General features: G+C 49.7%; 2 protein-coding genes across 7 annotated transcripts in view; one reads left to right on the top strand and one right to left on the bottom strand.

Annotated features, from left to right (window-relative positions):
• The window catches only part of LOC138764812 (kin of IRRE-like protein 1), a 141,918-nt gene extending 139,098 nt beyond the window's left edge, over window positions 1-2,820 (bottom strand). The window contains exon 1 of one of the 2 annotated variants that reach the window (XM_069941124.1): window positions 1,956-2,820. In XM_069941124.1, the coding sequence (XP_069797225.1) occupies window positions 1,956-2,043 (88 nt within the window). In that variant the 5' untranslated portion in view covers window positions 2,044-2,820. The remainder of the gene's footprint in view (window positions 1-1,955) is intronic. The other variant, XM_069941120.1, reaches the window with a different exon arrangement.
• Window positions 2,584-19,707, top strand: part of LOC138764813 (mitochondrial import receptor subunit TOM40B-like) — a 154,589-nt gene continuing 137,465 nt past the window's right edge. The window contains exons 1-5 of one of the 5 annotated variants that reach the window (XM_069941129.1): window positions 2,584-2,809; window positions 10,788-10,855; window positions 13,266-13,355; window positions 16,575-16,676; window positions 19,451-19,556. In XM_069941129.1, the coding sequence (XP_069797230.1) occupies window positions 2,734-2,809; window positions 10,788-10,855; window positions 13,266-13,355; window positions 16,575-16,676; window positions 19,451-19,556 (442 nt within the window). In that variant the 5' untranslated portion in view covers window positions 2,584-2,733. The remainder of the gene's footprint in view (window positions 2,810-10,787; window positions 10,856-13,265; window positions 13,356-16,574; window positions 16,677-19,450; window positions 19,557-19,707) is intronic. The other 4 variants (XM_069941125.1, XM_069941126.1, XM_069941127.1 and 1 more) reach the window with 4 other exon arrangements.

The following is a 19,707-nucleotide window of genomic DNA, read 5'->3' as shown; positions in this document are numbered from 1 at the left end:
ATTGCTGGAATTATGATCTACGCACCAATGGTGTACGATTTTCCCTTCTTTGCCACCGGTAATATTAAGGGAGATACTGTATGATGCCTTCAGTCCTCAGTCATTATCAGCCCTGGCAGTTGCTGTAAAAAAAATCTTGTTAGATTTCTGATTTTTTTGTTTCAACGCCTTAAAAAAAACAATCAAGATCTTAGTTTTTCTTGTCAGACTGAATCCTTTTGAGGTGGTCTTTCATCTTCACAGGTTTTATGGCATCATTACCGTAAGCCTTTTCATACAATAAGCTCATGGGAATTGGTTCATTAGAAAATGAAGATATGAATCCAAATTTCAAATTCTTCTTTCTTTGTCTTGGCTTCGCAGACGAAGATTAATGGAGGGGTAATGACCACGTCAGCTGCAGGCTCGTTTGTGGCTGACAAGTCCGATGCGGGACAGGCAGACATGGTTGCAGCGGTTGCAAGGGAAAATTGGTTGGTTGGGGTTGGGTGTTGGGTTTTTCCTCCTTTGTCTTTTGTCAGTGAGGTGGGCTCTGCGGTCTTCTTCCAAGGAGGTTGCTGCCCGCCAAACTGTGAGGTGCCAAGATGCACGGTTTGAGGCGATATCAGCCCACTGGCGGTGGTCAATGTGGCAGGCACCAAGAGATTTCTTTAGGCAGTCCTTGTACCTCTTCTTTGGTGCACCTCTGTCTCAGTGGCCAGTGGAGAGCTCGCCATATAACACGATCTTGGGAAGGCGATGGTCCTCCATTCTGGAGACGTGACCTACCCAGCGCAGTTGGATTTTCAGCAGCGTGGATTCGATGCTGTCGGCCTCTGCCATCTCGAGTACTTCAATGTTGGTGATGAAGTCACTCCAATGAATGTTGAGGATGGAGCGGAGACAACACTGGTGGAAGCATTCTAGGAGCCGTAGGTGATGTCGGTAGAGGACCCATGATTCGGAGCCGAACAGGAGTGTGGGTATGACAACGGCTCTGTATACGCTAATCTTTGTGAGGTTTTTCAGTTGGTTGGTTTTCCAGACTCTTTTGTGTAGTCTTCCAAAGGCACTATTTGCCTTGGCGAGTCTGTTGTCTATCTCGTTGTCGATCTTTACATCCAATGAAATGGTGCAGCCGAGATAGGTAAACTGGTTAACCGTTTTGAGTTTTGTGTGCCCGATGGAGATGTGGGGGGACTGGTAGTCATGGTGGGGAGCTGGCTGATGGAGGACCTCAGTTTTCTTCAGGCTGACTTCCAGGCCAAATACTCTCGTGACTATTGCCGGCACGGATTCTTAGCTTTAGTGGCTGCCATTGTGCTTACTAGAAATGTGGCAAATTTACACAGTAAATGCACAGCTTTCAATTCACTGACACCATCTGATAGCTATGGGTGTTGAGTGTGCACTGGCTGATTCTGGACTAGTTGGCTCTGTTGGATAGGAAATGATGCAGTGGGATACTCAGCCTAGCATTGCCACAACCCAGATTTTCATAACATACTTGAAAATAAAGCCAAGGCTAAGCTGAAATGTTTTAAATTGTTACAAGACTATAATGCTAATGATGAATAATATATTTAATAAATATATCGGGTATTTAAAAAACAGTATATGAGTAAAGAAACTCCAAGACAATTCATCCATGTGAAAACAGGTATTAGAACGGCTCATTGTCCTGTGATTCCAACTAATAATAAATTATTATAACTATATTGTTATAATTATGTATCAGTAAACATAATATAAAATAAATACACAATAAAAACATTATAGATAAATCAGAAATGTGTATCAGCAAGATTTCCCACCCATTTTCTGCTTGACACCTCAGAGTGGCTGCAAGGAATGTGCCAGAGACTTGTTTCCGGGACTCCCTGTGACAACCGAAACTTTGTTACAACACCCCAATCTCTAAGTAATAAATCTGTAAATTAAGCAAGCAAGTGATCACAATATCAGCAAAAAAAAACCTTTGATTCTGGCCGAGAAGATGCCAAATGGAGCTGGGTCCAAGTCTTCAGCACTGGCTGCAGCTGGAGTCAGTGACGGCAACTCCATTCTCACATTGGGTGCGGTGCCGTCTGTATTGAAGAAGTTGCCTTGGGCTCTTAGGCAGGAGCGGGGACCTCCCGCTCCTGGCAGAAGTGGGAAACTTGAACTGCCAGGCAGAAATGGGGACCTCGGGCTGCCAGACAGGAGCAGGGACTGGGATCCCGGGAGGAGAGGGGAACTAGGACTGCTGGGCAGGAATGGGGATCTCGAGCCAAAAAAGTTGAACTGACCCCCTGGCGTTTTTCAAAGCTTTTCAACTCCTTGGCATTTTTTGACCGCTTTGGATATTCCCATCACCACCCCCACCCCCCCGGGATTCGATATCAACCCTTTGGGGACCCCAGTTTTGAGCTTTCCCTGTTTGGGGTTCCAGCCTCAGACAGTGTCAAAACATCTTTCCAACTCCAGGCACGTATATTTGTTGAAAGCAGTGAAAAAGGGAGCATGCCTGATGTCATTGTGAAAGGTGTATGACGTCACCACATGGGAGAGGACAGGCAGCGTTTGACGTCATACGATGTGAGAGGCGTTTAACGTGACTGAGAAGCTGCGCGCGCAGCGTAAGATGGCGGCTCCCAATGCTGGGCAGTTGGCGGCAGTTGACGGTGACCGACGTCTGACGGCAGTGAAACACCGGATACCCGATCGGCTGCTCTCCTTCGTGCATCTCATCAGCAGCTTTTGGCAACCAGGTCGATGGGCAACGCCGCTGCGGCTGAGCGGCGGCTCCGCAACCCTGGCAGCTTCGAGCGGCTGCACCGGCGCTGCAAGGGTGAGGGTCCGGTGACGTCATTAAGAGGGCGTGTGATGTCACACTGAAGGGCGGGTGATGTCACACTGAAGGGCGGGTGCAATGACGTCCTGTGATGTTTGTCAAGAAGGCAGTCCGTGATGTCGTTGGGCGGAACTGTTGTTATTCAGGGAGGGACATATGAGTGACAGTCTGGAGGGGTGGGGCTTGGGAGCCCTGTGGGGAGGAGTTGGAACTGCCACTGTGTTGTCAATCTGTAAGGGGAGGGGCTTGGTGCAGTTATTCGGGAAGGGAGGGGAGAACCTAGTGAGGCTCAATCTGTTGCGATCGATTTCCAGCCTCACTTGGTTCCCCCTCATTCCATTTGGGTGGTCTGGTGCCCCACACTTGTCTGATTGACAGTCCCATTGTTCCCGTTCCTAATCTGATTGACATGTCCCATTGTTCCTGATCTGATTGACAGTTACCATTATTACTGTTCCTAATCTGATTCACAAATCCCATTGTTCCTGTTCCTAATCTGATTGACAGGTACCATTGTTCCTGTTTCTAATCTGTTCCTAATCTGATTGATAGGTCCCATTGTTCCTGATCAGATTGACAGTTACCATTGTTCCTGTTCCTAATCTGATTGACAGGTCCCATTGTTCCTGTCACTAACCTGACTGACATGCCCCATTGTTTCTGTTCCTAATCTGACTCATATGTCCCATTATTCCTGTTCCTAATCTGATTGACAATTACCATCATTCCTGTTCCTAATCTGTTCCTAATATGATTGACATCCCATCATTCCTCTTCCTACTCTGATTGACAGGTCTCATTGTTCCTGTCTATAATCTGTTTGACAAGTCCCTCTGTTCCTATTCCTGCTCTGATTTTGACAGGTCGCTTTGTTCCTGTTCCTAATCTGATTGACAGGTCACACTGTTGCTGTCACTAACCTGACTGACATGCCCCATTGTTTCTGTTCCTAATCTGACTGACAGATCCCATTCTTCCTGTTCCTAATCTGACTGACAGATCCCATTCTTCCTGTCCCTAATCTGATTGACAGGTCCTATTCATTGACTGACAGGTACTGTTGTCCCCCACCCTTAGTCTGAATAAGAGGTCCCATTGTTTCAAACCCTATTTAAATTTATCTAATTGTTCCTGTCCATTGACTGATTGCCAGGTCTTGTTGTTTTGTTGTAATCTAATTGACATGTCATATTGTTCCCATTCATGGCGTAATGGCACATTTCATTTGTTTCTGCCCACATTTGACTGAGGAGTTCCATCAGCCACAAACACACCCCATCTATGCCAAACTGGTTCCATCTGTGATACCCCATTTCCAGACATACAGACAGGACCAGGCCTGTTGACCCACCATATCCCATATACACCAGTCCCACTTCCTAGCATTTGGCCTGTAACCATCCTGTTGTGGTGATTCAAGAGCTCATTCAGATACTTTCGAAGCGTGAGAGTCCTAGTGTTCCAGACTCCAACCCCCTCTCCCGCAGATCGACTCGAAACCTCTCACTCCTCATCATAAACCTGTGCTATCTGCTCTCACGTTCATCTCTTCATCCCTAAAAGAGAAAACTTTCTATCCATCCTGTGTGTGCATCACATTTTTGAATATTTTTCATTTAAAAAATTTTAACCATACAATACAGAATTAAGCCCTTCGGCTGAAACTGGTGCTGTCCAATTATACCCAATTAACCTACTCACCCCAGAGAACCCCACAACCTCACAGAATATCTTTGAGATCCCCCCTCAACTTCTTCTGAACTAGCCTTTGCAGTCTCTCCTCAGAACTGACAAGTTCCATCCCACAAACATCCTGGTGAATCGCCTCCACTCTCTCTCCAACACCATCATCTTCCCATGGTGTGGCAATCAGAACTGCACATGGTTCTCCAGCTTAGTCTGTCCAGGTTGTGCAGTGATCTTGTAGCATTTTGGGCTGCCATCTTTTGGGATCCCTTGACGTAGCCCGAGGTCCCTCTGTGGCTCAAGTCTAGGTTGCACGTGTCCGACCTTGTGTTAATCTTCCCACAGGACATCAGCTGGCAATCCAGTGCAACAGATGGCACAGGTCTGACTCTGGTTCCTGTGCCACACCTCTGGATACAGACTTTCAATCACAATGCTAACTCTTCTCCAGCACCATCAGTTCCCTATTACCAAAGGACATAACGGCATCTGAAAAAGGAACAAGAGTCACCCATCTGGCCCATCAAGCTTGCTCTGCCATTCAATTAGATCATGGGTGATCTGGCCATGGATTCGGCTCCCCTTACCTGCCCCTTCCCCGTAACTCTTAATGACCCTATTCTTCAAACATCATCCCTACTGCTTCTTAGGTCAGAGAATTTCACAGATTCACTCCTCGCTGGGAGAAACAGTTTCTCCTCATCTCTGTCTTAAATCCACTCTCCTGAATCTTGTCCCTGAGTCCCTTAGTTCTAGTCTCACCTGCCAGTGGAAACAATCACCCTGCTTCTATCTTATCAAGTCCTTTCATAATTTTGTAAGTCTCCATAGGATTCCCCCCACCCCCTCAGTCTTCTACACTTGAAAGTATAAGGCAACTTCATTTCTCTTCATCAGCTGACCCTTTCATTTCCAGAATTAATCTGGTGAACCTCCTCTGTTCACCTCCAATGCCAGGACATCTTTTCTCAAGTATGGAGACCAGAATTTCTGATGTAGCCTCACACTAGTTACAGCAGAACCTCCCTATTCTTAAATTAAATCTCTCTGGCAACGGACAACATCCCACTTGCCTTCTTGATGAACCTGTTGCACCTGCAAACCAATCTTTTAATGATTCATGCGCAAGCACTCCCATGTTCCTGTGCACAACAGCATGCTGGAATCTTTCACCACTGAAGTAATAATCTGATCTTCTCCTTTTTCTTCCAAAGTGAATGACCTCACGTTTATTAACATTGCACTCCATCTGCCAGACCCTTGCCCACTCACTTAACTGTCTATATCTCTCAACAGACACTTTGCATCCATCCTCTGCTCATTTCGATTTTCCACTCAGTTTAGTGTCATCTCCAAACTTAGATATGCTACATTTAGCCTCTCCTCCCAATCATTAACATATATGGGGAACTGTTGTGGGCCCAGTACTAAGCCCTGTGGCACTGTACTCACCACTGATTGCCAACCAGAGAAACACCCATTTATCCCAACTCTCTGCTTTCTATTGGTTAACCAATCCTCTATCCATGCTAATACTTTACCCCCAACTCCATTCACCCTTATCTTAAAGATAAATCTTTCATGTAGGACCTTGTTCATCACCTTCTGGAAATCCAAGAACACTCTAAGTTACTCTCTATCCACTTATCCTGTGATATCCTCAAAGAACACCAGTAAACTTGTCAAATTCTTCCTGAAACTATGCTGCCTGCCTGATGGAACACTTTCCATCCAAATGTCTTGCAATTTTTTCCTTAATGAGAGTTCAAACATTTTCCCGACTAGACAAAGCTAACTGGCCAATAATGACCTGCCTTTTGTCTGAATCCCTTTTTAAACAGTGGTGTGACGTTTGCTGTCAGCCAATCTGCCGGAACCTGCATGGAGTCCAGAGAATTTTGGTAAATTGTCACCAACACCTCCACTATAACTTCCACCATTTCTTTCAGGGGTGCATTCCATTTGGACCAGGGGACGTATCAACCTTTAAACCCACGAGTTTGCTCAGCGCTCTCTCTCTTCTGATAGTAATTGTATCAAGATTCGCACCTCTCATCACATCCATTCATTGCAACTCCCTTTGACACATTAGGCATGTCTTCCAGCATGAAGACAAACACAAAATAATTGTTTAAAGCCTCAGCCATTTCCACATTACTCAATATTAATTCCCCTTTTCAACCTCCAAGGGACCTACGCTCACTTTAGCAACTCTTTTCTGCTTTTTATATTTATAAAAACTTATTCTCTGCTTTTATATTTTGTGCTAATCTACTTTCTTAATGTTTTTCCTTTATTGATTTCATGGTGTGATTTTTTTGCTATTTTTAAAAAATTTTCCAAATAATCCAATTTGCCAATATTCAGTGACCCATAGAGGTACAGAACACTACATCAGAAAAACAGGCCCTTCAGGTCGTCTAGTCTGTACCAAACTGTTATTCCGACAAGTCCCATGGACCTGCACAGGAACTTTTAATTTCCTTTGTACACATAAGATTTTAGTTTGATGTCTTCTTTTAATTCCTCCGTTATCCAAGGTTGGCTCTCCCCACCTTCACTCTCTGCTTTCATCAGGAATATACTTTTGTTGAGTGCTCTGAAAAATCTCTGAAAGTCTTCCACTGTTCCTCAATTGTCCCAGTCTACACGAACCAATTCAACATAGACTTGAAGAATAATACATCATATGCCTCTTGGAGAGCCTGAAACCCCAAAAACATGAACTTTGATCTTTCCAAATCTCACCCTCACTCCACCTCTCACAGATCCTGTCTAGTCCTCTCTAGGGCACTCTCCCAGTTTCTCTCCTCCTATAAATACGTAACACTACCCCCTTCCCCCTTTTCCCGATAAAGGACCCCAACCTGAAACAGTTGACCTCCCACTTCTCCTCGCAAATGCTTTGGGTGTGTTTTTCTGTCACCCTCATTCCATTGAAGTCTCCCCTGAGTAAGGATAACAGGCTTGTTTTGGATCTTTCTCACCCTCAATTTGTTGGAGAAATTTAATCATACTGTGATAACTCTTTCATAGAGGATCCCTAATTACGAGATCATAAATTTCATTTGTCTTGTTGCACAGTACCAGAATGAAAACAGCATTCTCTGACCCCCTCCTCAAAACTGCCTCGACCAATTGGATTGAACCTGCAGGTTAAAATCCCCGTGACAACTTCCATTCCATTTTTACATGTACCAGATATTTCTTGGTTTATTGCCTGTGTCACTGCAATGTTATTACTCTGTGGCCTGCAGACAATTCCCACCAGTGATTATTTTGCCCAATCTCTACCAGATGGATTCAACATTCTATTCCTCAGATTTTGCATCGTCTCTCACTGTTGCCCTGATCTCACTCTTAATTGTCTACAGAATTTTGTGATTTACTTTTCACCCTTAATTAAGACCACTACCAACCTCCCTGACCTTCCTGCCTACTCTTGGGATGACCTGATGCCCCTGGAAATTTTTGATCATCACCACCCTGGAACCACATCTGTAATGGCTACTAAATCCCTGATCTTGTTTCGAATACTGCGGGCATTCAGATTGAGGGCCTCTCACTCATTTACTTTTTCCAGTCTGGATGCAATGTGCCCTTTGATTTTTCTGCCTTTCACATTCACTTTTCACTTTTTAAACTTCTGTCTCTGTGTCAATTTTAGTGGCCTCTGCCTAACTGCATTGGTCCCCATCCCCCTGCCCTCTTGTCCTAGGCTCTCCCACCACTAGAAACAGCTTCATGTTCAAGCCATCCCGCACTTTCATTGTTCAAGAGGTTTCAATGAGATCCTCACTCATCCTTCGAAACTCAAATGAGCACAGGCCCAGAGACATTAATTGCTCCTCATGCATTAATCCTCATCCCTGGGATAATTCTTGCAAATCTCCCCTGGATCATCTCCAAACCAGTACATTCAGCTTGTACCGGTCCCACCTCTCACTGAACTCTTACTGTCTCCCCCTGTACTCTCAACGTCACCCCATACGCCCTGTCTCTCCTGTACCTCACCACCCCCCCTGTACTCCACTGTCTCCCCTTGTACTATCACTGTCTTCCCCATACCTCAGTCATGTCTCCCTATTAATATTTTGCCACTACGTTTCACAGGCCCAATTTGTTTGATAGATGCATCAATATTTCTGCCCTGTTGGATGGGCGAATCTGTTGGTTACAGCACACCATTATCATCAACCATCCCTAATCTCACTGTCCACCATCAATCTCACCACCATCATCAACCATCCCTGATCTCACCACCATCATCAACCATCCCTAATCTCACTGTCCACCATCCCCTCCCTGATCTCACCACCATCATCAACCATCCCTAATCTCACTGTCCACCATCCCCTCCCTGATCTCACCACCATCATCAACCATCCCTGATCTCACCACCATCATCAACCATCCCTGATCTCACCACCATCATCAACCATCCCTGATCTCACCACCATCATCAACCATCCCTGATCTCACCACCATCATCAACCATCCCTAATCTCACTGTCCACCATCCCCTCCCTGATCTCACCACCATCATCAACCATCCCTAATCTCACTGTCCACCATCCCCTCCCTGATCTCACCACCATCATCACCATCCCTGATCTCACCACCATCATCAACCATCTCTAATCTCACTGTCCACCATCCCCTCCCTGATCTCACCACCATCATCAACCATCCCTGATCTCAACACCAGAATCACCCCTCTCTGATACCACCAACATCAATACCTCTCCTTGATCTCACCACCATCATTACCCTTCCCTGATACCACCACCATAATCACCCCACCCTGATCTCACCATTCATCAACAACTATAAGACCATAACCATAACTCCTAAAAACAGAAATAGGCTACTCACCCCATCGAGTTTGTCCCGCCATTCAATCATGAGTTGATCCATTTTTCCACTCATCCCACTGCCCGGCTTTCTCCCCATAACATTTGATGCCTTCACTGATCAAGAACCTATGAATCTCTGTTTTAAATACCCCCAATGCCCTGGCCTCTACAACTGCCTGTGACAACAAATTCCACAGAATCACTACCCTTTAGTGAAAGAAATTTCTTTGCATCTCTTTTCTAAATGGCCGCCTTCAATCCTGAAGTTGTGCCATCTTGTCTGAGACTCTCCCACCAGGGACTCTGTCTATGCCTTTCAACATTCAAAATGTTTCAGTGAGTGGCATGGTTAGCGAGGTGGTTAGTGCAACGATGTTACAGTAGCAGAAACACTATCTGTAATGATTTTGTACATTCTCCCCATGTCTGCGTGGGTTTTTCCCACCGTTTGAAGTGTACCAGGGGTTATAGGTTAATTGGGTGTAATTGGGTGGCACGGGCTCGTGGGGCGAAAGGGCCTGTTACCATACTGTATGTCTAATTTTTAAGAAATTAATAAAAAATTAAATTTAGATCTCCCTTCATTCTCCTAAATTCCAAAGAGTACAGGCTAGGAGGCGACAAACTTTCCTGATATGATAACCTTTTCATTCCCGGAATCACATTTCTGAATATTCTCTCAAGTCAACACATCCTTTCTTAAATGAGGCACCCCAAACTGCTCATAATAGTCCAAGTGGGGTCTCACCAGTGCCCTGTAAAGCCTCAACATCACATCCCTACTTTTATATTCTATTCCTCTTGAAATGAATGCCAGCATTGGATTTGCCTTTGTCACCACCGACTCAATTTGCATCATCCCTCTCTGGTCTCACAATTCATCATCGCCCCTTCCTGATTTCACCATGATCCATGGTCTTCTCCTTGGTCAATGCCAATGCCAAGTGCACATTGAGGACCTCTGCACTTCCTCTGGCTCCCTCCTTTGGTTAGGAGTTCACCAACCTTTGTGAGCTGTCAACCTTTTCCCTACACGGATGCACAATGCTTTGGCATCTTCCTTGATCTTATTGCCGAGGAGCCATCTGTTTCCCCTCATCCCACTGACTAAAAATGAATTGACAGCTTGATCATACCTGCCCCTCATCTGATTGACAGCTTGATCATACCTGCCCCTCATCTGATTGACAGCTTGATCATACCTGCCCCTCATCTGATTGACAGCTTGATCATACCTGCCCCTCATCTGATTGACAGCTCGAACATAGCCGCTTCTCATCTGACTGATAGCGACTGTAGTTACTACATACTTGTCTGTGTGACATGGAGAATATCACTCAGGCTAAACAGGTGGGGAAAAGATAAATGGCATTTAGAGAGGCAGAAGGAGGAGGCAGGGAATCAACCATCAATAATCCTCTGTGTCTCTGCAGAAGTTTTCCCTCAACAACTGGAAGGTGTGAAGCTCATCATTAACAAACATCTCAGCAGCCACTTCCAGGTCAGTGCGATAAAGGAATCAGCTCTACCCAACCTCTGACCCAGGGCACAGGTCACACACAGAGTGAAGTTCCCTCTGCACTATCCCATCGCACACTCCCAGGATCAGACACAGCGTGAAGCCCCCTCTACTCTGTCCCATCATGCCCTCCTGGGTTCAGACACAGTGAAGCACCCTCTACACAATTGCATCACACACTCCCAGGTTAGTCACGATGAAGCCCCTCTACATTGTCCCATCACACCTTGTGGGGTCAGGCACAGTGAAGCTTTGCCCTCACACACTCCCAGGGTTAGTCACAGTGAAGCTCCCTCTACACTGTCCCATCATGCACGTGGGGTTAGACAGAATGGTCCCCTCTACACTATCCCAATACACACTCTCAGTGTCAATCACTGTGAAGCTTTCTCTCCACTGTCCCATCACATACTCCCAAGGTCAGTCACAGAGTGAAACTCCCTCTATAGCATTAGAAGAGTTTTCACTCCTTGAGGCTCGGGTGGGAAATGGGTGAGGCATGCATCAGATACTTCTGTCGGAGGTAGTCCAGAGTTTCAACTAAGTGATGGAATTATGAGATTGAGGGAGAGTTACTTGACCTGGAATATCGCCAAAGTTGACTTGATGAACAGCTCTTGTGATCGTCGATCCAAGAGAAGAAGGAGGCATTTACAGGCCTCGAGCTCAATAGGTCTCGTGTCCAAATACTACATGATTTGAACTGTGCATTGCCCATCTTCTTCTCCCTGAAGAAGTGACAAGTTTTCCGTTAGCAGCTCGTGAAGCTGTTCGCTGATGACAGTTCATCTCTCCTGGACCCCGAGAAGGTCAGAGGCTTGGTTTGGTCCTTTTATGAAACCCTGCTCTTGCTCAGTGACACGTGGGAGGGCCTAACACAGGTTGACCCAGGGGATGCTACGCTGACTTTGGAGGAACTGACTGGTGCCCTTAACCAGCCCCAGTGGGGCAAATCTCTGGGACTGGATGGGCTTACGGTGGTGTTCCACACAGAGTTTTAGGACATCTTGGGGAGCGATTACAGGTCTCGGGGAGATGCCCCTCTCGGGGCTGTTAGAGTCATGGTGTCAAAGAAGGGTGGTCTCTATCAAAGAACTAGTACCCTGCCTTCTTTCTCTACACAGACTACAAGGTCTTTTTTCTGGGCAATGGTCAATCGTCTTAGTTCTGACCTGATCCTCATGATCCACCCTGATCCACATGGTCCTGGGCTGGTCCATTCAGGACAACTTCCATCTGGTCTGGGACCTGGTCCACCTGACCCAGAGGCTGGTCTATTGATCACCTCCCTTGACCAGGAGGTTTTCAACAGTGTGGATATGAATATATGTTGGATACTCTGCGAGCTTTTTGAGGCCAGGGTTTGACTGTTGTGCACGGTCACAGAGTGCCTTGATGGTTCCCTTTCATTAACTTAGGGAGAGGAGTGTGACAAGGATGTCCCATGTCAGGCCTGCACCATCTGGGTACCCTCACGAGGCCAGAATTACTCATCAGTCCCAGGCTCTGACTTCTCTCTTGGGAACACATCGCACACCCCGTGAATCATCTTGTGGAGATGCACTTTGTTTCACTCTGAAACATGGGATTATATACCAACTGCTCCTGCACACTTTCCACTTCCTCATCCTTGTCGACTGTCCACTCACATCATAGCAGCTGTCTTACTCCCTGACAGCGAGGAAGGTCCCCAAAGGAGGTCTCTCTATACTGGAGGATCTCCCCCTTTTCATCCGGGACTTGGGGGGTGGAGGGTGTGTCATTTGTAATCAGTTTTTGAATTGATTCACATAAACATTTCTGCAGCGTGGATGAGACTGTAATTCACTTCTATATGGAGTGTGCAAGGGTGCAGCCTCTGCTCGCATATTAGAAGGGGTAGCTTCTCAAGTTCTGATTGCATTTCAGGGCCACACACCTGATCTTTGGGCACCCAGAATGGAGGAGGAGGATTGGACAAGAGATATCCTCATTGATCTGGTACTGGCTTGGCCAAGAGGGCCAATCATGGGTCCACGCAGCAGGCAGTCGAGTGGTAAGCCCGGGCTGACTGCCTGCTCCTCTTCCGAGATTACCTGTACACCCATGTATCTCTGTAGAAGGAGCACTCAGTGCTCACAGGCACCTTGGAGAATTTCCAGGAATGGTGCCCCCCCCCCCACCAAAGGATTGACGGTATAATTGACAGAGATAATCATGTTTAATTTGAAACATGTTTTGTGTGCATAGTCTGAATTGTATTAATGATAACATTTGGATTTGTAAAATAATTTTTAAAAAAGTCAGACACAGGATGAAGCTCCCTCTTACACCATCCCATCACACACTCCGGGGATAGGAGTTATGAAGCCTCCCTGCTTGGAAATGTTGCCTTGATCTCTCTTCCTTACAGGCTGCTCACATCATCCACCTGAGCTCAATGTTACCTCAGTACTCTTTCAAGGCGATGTACTCAGGGGACCAGGAAGCTGACTCTGGTGAGGTGAGTGCTTCTTGTGGCCAGCGTAGATATGCCGTCCACCTCTTTGTGTCCGATTGTTCCTCATGTCACCAGGAGAGAATCTACTCCCCACCTGTCCTTTTCTCCTTCCCTCTCCCATTGCTTCTGTCACACTTTTACACTCTTTTAATCCTGTTCACTTTCTCCATCTCTCTCTTCCCTTCACCATCCCTCTCGCCTGCCTTCCACTTCCCTCTCACCTTCCTCTCTCCCTTTCCCTGCCCATGTAATCCTCACCCTTTCCCAGACCCATGTCATGGAGACTGTCACATGAACTATGTCATACACACAGATGGACTGTGTCACAAAGACGACGTCACAGAGACTGGGTCACAGACTGTGTCATACAGACAGCATCTCACAGCTGTTGCTCAGAAGAGTCATCATCTCACACACACAACCACATTGCACAGACTGCGTCACACACACACAGCCCGTGTCACACAGAATGCTTTCCACATCATGCAGACCGCGTAATACACAGACTGCATCTCACAGACAACATCACATATGTAAACTGTCACACAGCTCATGTTACAAACACAGTCCATGTCACACAGACTGTCACAAAGACCATGCCAGGCAGGCCAGGTTACATAAACCACATCACACAGACTGCATCGCACAGACTATGTCACACACACAGACTATGTTACACAAAGGGTAGGAATAAGATAGATTATTGGGAGTGCGGAGTGAAGGGAGGGGTTGGTTGGGAGTGTGGACAGAGGAAGGGAAAGGATGGAAGAGGTCGGTTAGGAATGATGACAGAGTAAGAAAGGGGAGGGATCAGTTGGGAATGCAGATGGAGGGGGAGGGGTGCGATCAGTTGGGAGTGTGGATGAATGGAGAGGAGGGGTCATTGGGGAGTGCAGTCAGAGGGAGAAAAGGGGTCAGGTACAGACGGAGGGAGATGCAGGCTCAGTGGGGAGTGTGGATTGAGAGAGGAGAGGGGTAGGTGGGGAGCGTGGACAGGAAGCAATGGGAGAGATCAATGCAGACAGGGGAGGGGAGGAATCAATGGGGAGCATTTTCAGAGGGAGGGGGGTCTGGGGATCACGGATGGAGGGAGGGGACAGGGCGGTTGGGAGCCCGGTTGAAGGGAGGCGATGGACAGAGGGAAGTGCAGATGGAAGTAGGGAAGGGAGAGGTCAGTGGGGAGTGCGGATGGAGGGAAGGAGGGGAAGGGTTGGTAAGGAGTGCAGATGCAGGGAGGGGAGGGTTGATGAGTGCGCATGGAGGGAGGGGTCATTGTGGAGTGCAGACGGAGGGAGGGGAGGTATTGGTGGGAAGTTCAGTCAAAGGGAGGAAGGGAGGGGTCTGTAGACTGTTCAGTCGGAGGGAGGGAGAGGAGGGGAAGTGTTAGTGGGGAGTGGATGGCTTGGTGGGGTGAGTGGAGGGTGGGAAGGAGAGATCAGTGGGGAGCGAGGCTTAAGGCGGTCTTTCTGCTCCCATCACAGACCTTCCCTCAGCTGTTGGGAGAAGTAGCTGTCTCAGGCAGTCTGAAAGCAGTGTGTGGTGACCAACTGACTGCGTCAGACACAGACTGTGTCACAGAGACCATATCACACAGGCGGTGTAACATAAACCGCATCACACAGACTATGTCACATACACAGGCTGCATCATATGAATGGTGGGAATGGGATGGATCATTGGGAGTGTGGAAGAAAGGGAAGAGGGGATTTGGTTGGGAGTGACGAAGGTGGAATGGAGAGGAGGAATTGGTTGGGAGTGTGGATGGCGAGAGGAGGGGAGGAGTCTGAGTGCTGATGGAGGGAGGAAGGTTAGTGGGTCAGTTGGGAATGAGGACGGAGGGAGGGAGGGGAGGGATTGGGAGTGTGGATGAAGGGAAAGGAGTTGGTGAAGAGTGAAAAATAGGAAGAAAAGGAGTGTCAGGAGTGCGGATAGAGGGAAGGAGAGGAGGGCTCAGTGGGGAGTGTGGACGGAGAGAGAAGAGAAGGGTAGTAGGGAGCATGGATGGAGGGAGGGAGGGAGAAGATCAGTGCAGAATGTGGACAGAGAGAGGGGAGGGGCCGATGGGGAATACAGATGCAGGGAGGGTAGGGGTCGGTAGAGAGCCTGGACGGAGGGAGAGGTCAGGGTCGATGAGGAGTGCAGATAGAGGGAGAGAGGGGAGGAATTGGTGAGGAACCTGGATGGAGGGAGGGACGGGTCAGTGGGGAGAGCGTATGAAGGGAGGAGAGGGGTCGGTGGGGAGTGCAAATGGACGGAGGGAGGGAAGGAGTCAGTAGGGAGCGCAGAAGGAGGGATGGGAGGGGTTGGTAGGGAGTGCAGACTGAGAGAAGGAGGGGAGGGGTTGGTGGGAAATGCGGCGGAAAGAAGGGAGGGATTGGTGAGGAATGCGGACAGAAGGAGGGGAGGGGTTGGTGAGGTGTGGCTGGAGGGAGGGGAGAGGTTGATAGGGAGTGTGGATGGAGGGAGGGAAGGAGTCGGTGGGGAGTGCGGACAGGGAAGGAGGGGAGGGGTCAGTGGGGAGTGCGGTCTGAGGGAAGGTGAGTAGGGATCGGTGGGGTGTGCGGAAGAGCTAAGGAGGGGTGGACACGGTGGGAAGTGTGAACGGAGGGAGCCGGTGGGAAGTGGACGGAGGGAGGGGAGGTGTTGGTGGGGTGTGCGGACAGAGGAAAGGAGAGGTGGATGTTGACGGAAGGAGGTGTTGGTGGGGAGTGTGGACTGAGGGGGGGAGGGGTCAGTGGGAAGTGGACGGAGGAAGGGGTTGGTGAGAAGTGCGGACAGAGGAAAGAAGGGGAGGAATTGGTGGGGAGTGTGGAGGGAGGGAGGGAAGGGGCTGGTGGGCAGTGTGGATAGAAGGAGGGAGGGGGGAGGTCAGTAGAGAGTGTAGAAGGAGGGAGGGATGGGATCGGGGAGTGCGGACCGAGGAAAGGAGAAATGGACAGTGGGAAGTGTGGAAGGGGGAGGGGAGGGGTTGGTGAGGAATTTGGAAAGAGGGACAGGAGGGGTCAGTGGGAGTGCGGACGGAAGGAGGGGAGGGGTCGGTGGAGAGTGCAGACAGAGAAAAGGAGGGGTGGACCCGGTGGGAAGTGTGGACGAGGGGAGGGGTTGGTGGGGAGTACAGATGGAGGGGTCGGTGGGGAATACGGAGGGAGGGGAGGGGTTGGTGGGGAGTGGGGACGGAGGGATGGTCTCAGACTGAAGGCAGTCTCTGTGCTCCCGCTATAGACTTTCCCTCAGCTAATGGGTGAAATAGATGGATCAGGCAGTCTGAATGCACAGTGTGTGGTGATGCTCAGCAACCGAATCCGAGCCCGCGCTGCCTTCCAGGTGATGCCTGTCAAGGGAAGGGGTTGGGACATGGATTGTGGACAGGGTTGGGGCATGGGTCGGGGACAGGGGAGGTGCAGGGATGGGAGATGGGACAGGAATAGGGAGGTCTCTGGGACTTGGGGAAGGATCGGACGGGAAAGGGTCAGGGATTTGAGGAGAGGAAACGGAAAGGGTAAGCGACAGGGAGGACCAAGGACAGAGGAGGGACCAGGATGAAGGAGGGGGAATGTGCAGGGAGGGGCAAGGATTGGGAGGGTTTAGGGAAGAGGGAGGGAACAGAGACATGGAAGGATCAGGGTCAGCAAAGGGGCAGGGACGGGGAGGGTTCAGAAATGGGGAATGGTCAGAGGAGGGAAGGGACAGATGGGGAGGGGTCGGGGATTGGGTCTAGTACACATGAGGGGTCAGGGAAAGGGAGGGGACATGAATGGGGAGGTGTCAGAAGACTGAGGGGACAGTCACAGGGCAAGGGGTCAGCAATGAGGTGAGGTTAGTAGTGGGGGAAGAGTTCAGGGATAACAGGGAGGGAATAGGGAAAGGAGAGGGGCCAGGACAGGGAGGGGGAGGGGGTCAGGTTTGAAGAGGGTTCAGGGATGGGGAGGGAATAGTAGGAGGAGTCAGGGATGGGTAGGGGTCAAGGACGGGTAAGCAGCGTGCTGGGGGATATGGGAAAGACCAGTAAAGGGAATGTAGTCAGGGGCCGGGGAGGGGTCGGGGGATGTGGGAAGGCCAAGAGATTGGGAGAGATCAGAGGGACTGTTGAAGAGTCAGGAATGAGGAGGTCTGGGACGTGGAGGACTCAGATATTGGGTCAGTGTTGGGGTTGCGGTGAAGCTCTGAGATGGGTGAGGTGTCGGTCATAGGGGAAATGCCAGGTTCAGGGTAAGGTTCAGGGAGGGGAAAGTAATGGGGAGGGGTCAGGGACTGTGGTTCTGCGGCAGCATCAAGCACATGAGTGGTGTCATGGACAGAGAGGGGTCATGCACCGGGTGGTGTCAAGGACAGAGGAGGGGGAAGGAACAAGGGGTGTTCAGGGATGGGGGAGGGATCATGGAAAGTGAAGGTTCAGGACAGAAAGGGGTAATGGACAGAGGAGGGAACGGGGTCATGCAGGGTTCAGAGAAGGGGTAAGGGACTGGGGAGGGTAAAAGGACTGGGGCAGGGATAGGGTGGCCCAGGGACAGAGGATGGTCTATGATAAAAGAGGGGCAGTTATGGGGAAGGGTTCAGGGATGAGGGAGTTAGGATATGGATTCATGAACATGCTGAGGGGTCAGGCATGAGGTTAGGGACAGGAGAAGGGTTGTTTCAGGGAAGGGATGGGGATGGATTCAGGGTGAATGGAAAAGGTCAGGCACAGGGCGAGGGATCAGGGATGGGGAGGGGTCAGGGATGGGGAGAGGTCATGGATAAGGTGAAGGGTCATGGATGGGATTTGGATTGGGGGAAAGGGTCAGGGAAGGTTTGGGCCCAGGGAGGGGACAGAGATGGGGAGAGCTGTGATGAGTTCAGGCAAGGACGGACCAGGGATGGGGAGGGACTGGGCCGGAGGAGAGGCACATATGGGGAGGGTTATGTACAGGGGAGGGATCAGGGAGTGGGAAGGTACAGGGACAGTGGGGGGGTTGGGTGTGTGTGGAGGTGAGGCACAAGAAAGGTGTCAAGGATGAAGATCAGGGATGGAGAGCAGCAGGGATGGGGAGGGGTCAGGGTCAGAGAGGGGCAGTTAGAAGGAAAGGATCAGGGAAGGAATGAAAACATACAGTGGGACTGGGGTGGGATGGGGTCTTGTATGGGTGAGGAGTCGGAAAAGGGGACAGGGTCAGCGAGGCGTCAGGGAAAGGGAAGGGGCAGGAACAGGGTGAGGGGTTCATGGGGACAGAAGGGGTCAGGGACAGGGCAAGAGATCAGACAGGTGACGGATCAGAGATGGGGAAGGTTCAGGGAGAGGGAGAGAAATCAGGGACTGGAGAGGGATCAGAGATTGGGGAGGGGTGATGGATGGGGGTGAAGAGACAGGGATGAGATTAGGGATGGGGGGACAAGGCCAGTAGAAGGTTTAGGGCTGGGGGAAGAGTCGAGATGAGTGGTCATGATGATGGGGAGGGAGAGGAGTCAGTTTTGAGGAGGGGTCAGGGATGGGGGAAGGCTCAAGAGTCAGACCAGAGCTTAAGAATGGGGGAGGCATCAGGGGGATGATGGAGTGGCTTGAGATGGAGGATGGGTCAGAGGGTAGGGTAGGTGTCAGGGAAAAGAGGGATAGGTCAAGAATGGGGATGGCGAGGGGGCAGGGTCAGAGATGGAGCATGGGGTCAGGTGTCAGAGAGGTCTGGAACGGGATCAGGGAGGAATGGTTTTGGATGGGGATAGGTCAAGGGATGGAAGAAAGGGAAAGGGACAGTGCAGGAGAATTAATGACTGTGGGGGTGAGGGGGAGGAACATTGTGGGGAGAATGGGGCAGTGTTGGGGGAAGGAGACTGGGAGCAGGGAAAGCCATGGGGAGGGAGGGGGACAGTGTGGGGGAAGGGGGAGGATACAGATGTGGTGGAGGATTGACAAACCTTGTCCTGTGGGGTGTGTCTGGAGAGGCTAGCATGGGCTGAGTGGTCAGGGAGTGGAAAACCTGACCTAAGGGTCGAGGGGCTTGCACAGATGGAATAGGCTGCATGGTCGGAAAGTGATGACATTGTCATGAGGAGAGAGTGGAGTGTAAAGCAAGGGTGGAGTGGGCTGAGTGGTCAAAGACTTGACACACCTGTCCCGACTACAGACCCAGCAGGAGCGGTTCCAGACCTGGCAGTTCGACACCCAGTACCACGGAGATTCCTTCACCACCACTGTCACCCTTGGTAACCCTGACATCCTCAACCAATCTGGTGAGTGCGGCCTGGTTGAAGCTCTCCCACTGCCCCTCCCTCAGGGAAGCTCCCTCACTTCCCCTCCCACAGAGAATTGCTTTCACAGCACCCCTTCAGGGGTGTGCTCCCTCACTTCCCCTTGTTTAGTGGGGAGCTCTCTCATCACTCA

Source organism: Narcine bancroftii, chromosome 5, assembly GCF_036971445.1.
Source record: "Narcine bancroftii isolate sNarBan1 chromosome 5, sNarBan1.hap1, whole genome shotgun sequence".
In the NCBI taxonomy this organism is placed as follows: Eukaryota; Metazoa; Chordata; class Chondrichthyes; order Torpediniformes; family Narcinidae; genus Narcine; species Narcine bancroftii.
The sequence above is the reverse complement of the archived record's forward strand: the minus strand, read 5'-3'. Positions and strand labels throughout refer to the sequence as shown.